Here is a 3080-nt window from a genome sequence, read left to right as displayed (position 1 = left end):
AGTGGTGAGAATCTTTGTTTTCTTAATGTTGAGCTTTAATCCATATTAAAAGCTGTAGTCCTTGACCCTCTGCAGGAAGCACTTCAGATCCTCTTCAGTTTTAACTAGCAGGGTTGTGTCATCTGCGTAATGCAGATTGTTGATGAGTCTTCCTCCAATCCTGATGCCACATTCCTCCTCATAGAGCCCAGCCTCCCGGATAATCTGTTCCACATATAGATTGAAAAGATAGGACACATCCTTGGTACCCACCCTTCCCAATTTTGAACTATGCAGTGTTTCCTTGCTCTGTTCTGATAACTGCCTCCTGGTCCAAGTATAGGTCTTGCATAAGCACAAATCAAGTACTCTGGGATTCCCATTCTTTTGATATTATATAACTTCCAGAAACAAAATTTCAAAGATTTCAGTATATAGGATTTATAGTATCATTAAAAGCTACATCTTAAAAGTTATTTTCACATATTATCTTTGAGTTTTTTTAATTAAATTACCTCCTAAGCAAGGTTAAACCATGTTTTGACTGATTTTTTTTGCTTTGTTTTGTTTTAGCTCTATGAACCCAATGTATGTGTTGAGCTCCATGCCCCATACCTCCCTCAAGAGGCATTTATGACTCCTAGACATAACATGAAATTGATATTCATATGCCTACCCATTTTACCTACAGTAACTCCCTTAAAGGTTGAAATATCAAAGATGATGAGGATGGCATAGGATAGAGAAAGTTTCAGATTCTTTGTACCAAAAGGTCTCTCTGAATTGTAATCAGCTCAGTGACACTTGGCAACAACGTCGTTAAAACTATAGAATCACTAGACTCAAAGAAAGAGTTGCCATGGAATTGATTCTGACTCAGACAACCTCACAAGTACGAGTAGAACTGCTTCCTAGAGTTCTCAAGTCCATGATTTATGAAATAAATTGCAGACTTTCATCAGAGTTGCCATTGAATGAGTTTGAATTGCCAACCTTTATTGCCAATCTTTCTGTAATTAGTAGTCAAGTGCCAAACCATTTTCACAAACCTGGAAGTCACTAGTCAAGTATATGGAATATATATTTAAATGAAAATTTGTATTACTCATAATAGCTCATTCTTTATGATTGGTTAATATATGTTGTTTTTCTTGTTGTTATGTGCTGTCGAGTCTCTTGCGACTCATAGCAACCCTATGTACAATAGCCCTAATCCCTGCTCTATCCTGTGCCAATCGCATTGTCTCTGACACACCCATCCCGATTACCCCAGTCACTGAATCAATTCACCTCATAGAGGGTCTTGCCCTCCTGCGCTGTCCCTCCACCCTCCCAAGCATGATGTCCTTCTCCAAAGACATGTCTCTCATTACAACATGTCCAAAGTATGTCAGATGAAGCCCCAGAACCCTTGCCTCCAAGGAGTAGCCTGGCTTAACCCTCTCCAGGATGGATCTGTTTGTTTTCTTGGCAGTCCATGGAACATTCAATACTCTTCTTCAGCACCACAGCTCAAAGGCGTCTATTCTTCTTCTGTCCTCCCTAGTCATTGTCCAACTCTCTGATGCATAACAAGTGATTGCAAAGACCATGGCCTGCATCAGGTGCACCTTAGTCTCCAGAGAGACACTGTTGCTCTTGAGTACTTTAGAGAGGTCCCTAGCAGCAGACTTTCCCATCGCAATATGTTTTTTGGTTTCCTGGCTGCTGGTGCCAAGAGTGTTGACTGTAGAGGCGAGCAAATGGAAGCTGTGAACAATCTCAATCTCTTCACCATCCATCCTGATGGTTAATATTTATCTTGTTATATAGAATTTCTTTTCATTCTTATCTAAAATTTTAATATGTGCAATGAATAAGTATGAATGAAAAAGTATTCTGCTCTCAGAAATTTTGTTAGGTTTCAGATTATTGTAATAAAATATTTCTGTGGCTCTGATTTTATAATTACTTTTTATAGCATTAAGATGAATGCATTTCTATGGTTTTTGAATCTTTTAATATGTATTTTTCTTTAGATTTGTATTGGAGGAAAATGTGTAGAATCAAAGATGCTTCAACAAGAATCAGAAGCTTGTACAAAACAGTGTAATGGAAATGGAGTAAGTAAGCACATGATTATATGCTTACTGTAGTCATATCTATCTTGAACTCTTCAAGTGCCATTCATTTATTTAACATTTATTGGGATCTTATGTGCTAGACCTTATTGGAGCTAAATTGAGTTGCTAAATTTAACAGCCACAATTTGTGAATATTAAATTGTTGGTTACCTAAACAAATGTAATATGTGGTTTATTTTCACAAGTTGTTGTATAATGCATTAATTTGTTTGTGAAGGAAAGAGAATTATGCCATAAATTCTGCATTTGAGCACATGGAGTAAGAAATAATGATTGACTTTCTTTTTACTTTCATAGCAATCAAATGCATTTGTATATCTGCAGGCCTCTAGAGAGAAATAGGCAATGGTAAAATGAAAATTCATTACAAAACATTTGTGAAAATAAAATGAAAAGTGATCTTCCAAATTTGAAAGAAAAGAACCTTTTCATTCATTTTACATTGATTGCATTTTAGATAACAGAATTGAAACTAAAATTGTGTAAGATGAAATTTGTACAGAGAAGAGTAATCAAGAAAAAATGTTTTTATTGTGTTGTGATATTAATGAGGCAGTCAGAATATTCACATTGAAACAGATGTGTAAACATCATTCAAATAAAAAATGATTTTGTCAAAACTTGAATTGTTGTTATTATGTGCCAAGTCGCCTGTGACTAATAGTGACCCTATGAACAGCAACTCTGAACCATGTCCTGTCCTGAGCCAGTCTCACTAATTCTGACACACCAATCCCTATTGTTCCAGTTACTGTCCCATCTCATCCAGGGTCTTCTTCTACTGTGCTATCCCCCCACCCTTCCAAGCATGATGTCCTTCTACAAGGACCAGTTTCTCCTGGCCACATGCCCAAATCATGTGAGATGGAGCTTCAAAATCATCGCCTCCAAGGAGAAACTTGGTTTCACCCTCTCCAAGATAGACCTATTTGTTTCTTGGCAGTCCATGGTATGTTGTATATTTAAGACTCTTCTCAT

The 3080-nt window shown here is 36.9% G+C and overlaps 1 protein-coding gene across 1 annotated transcript in view; it reads left to right on the top strand.

Annotated features, from left to right (window-relative positions):
• ADAM32 (ADAM metallopeptidase domain 32) overlaps nt 1-2114 on the top strand; it is a 195673-nt gene extending 193559 nt beyond the window's left edge. Inside the window, exon 15 of the mRNA XM_006900307.1 lies at nt 1998-2114. Coding sequence (XP_006900369.1) covers nt 1998-2114 — 117 coding nt within the window. The remainder of the gene's footprint in view (nt 1-1997) is intronic.
• Nucleotides 2115-3080: the final 966 nt, after the last annotated feature.

Source organism: Elephantulus edwardii, unplaced genomic scaffold, assembly GCF_000299155.1.
Source record: "Elephantulus edwardii isolate Elephantulus edwardi_28Jun2011 unplaced genomic scaffold, EleEdw1.0 scaffold00279, whole genome shotgun sequence".
NCBI lineage: Eukaryota > Metazoa > Chordata > Mammalia > Macroscelidea > Macroscelididae > Elephantulus > Elephantulus edwardii.
Note: the sequence above shows the minus strand (reverse complement) of the source record. Positions and strands in the feature narration are given on the sequence as shown.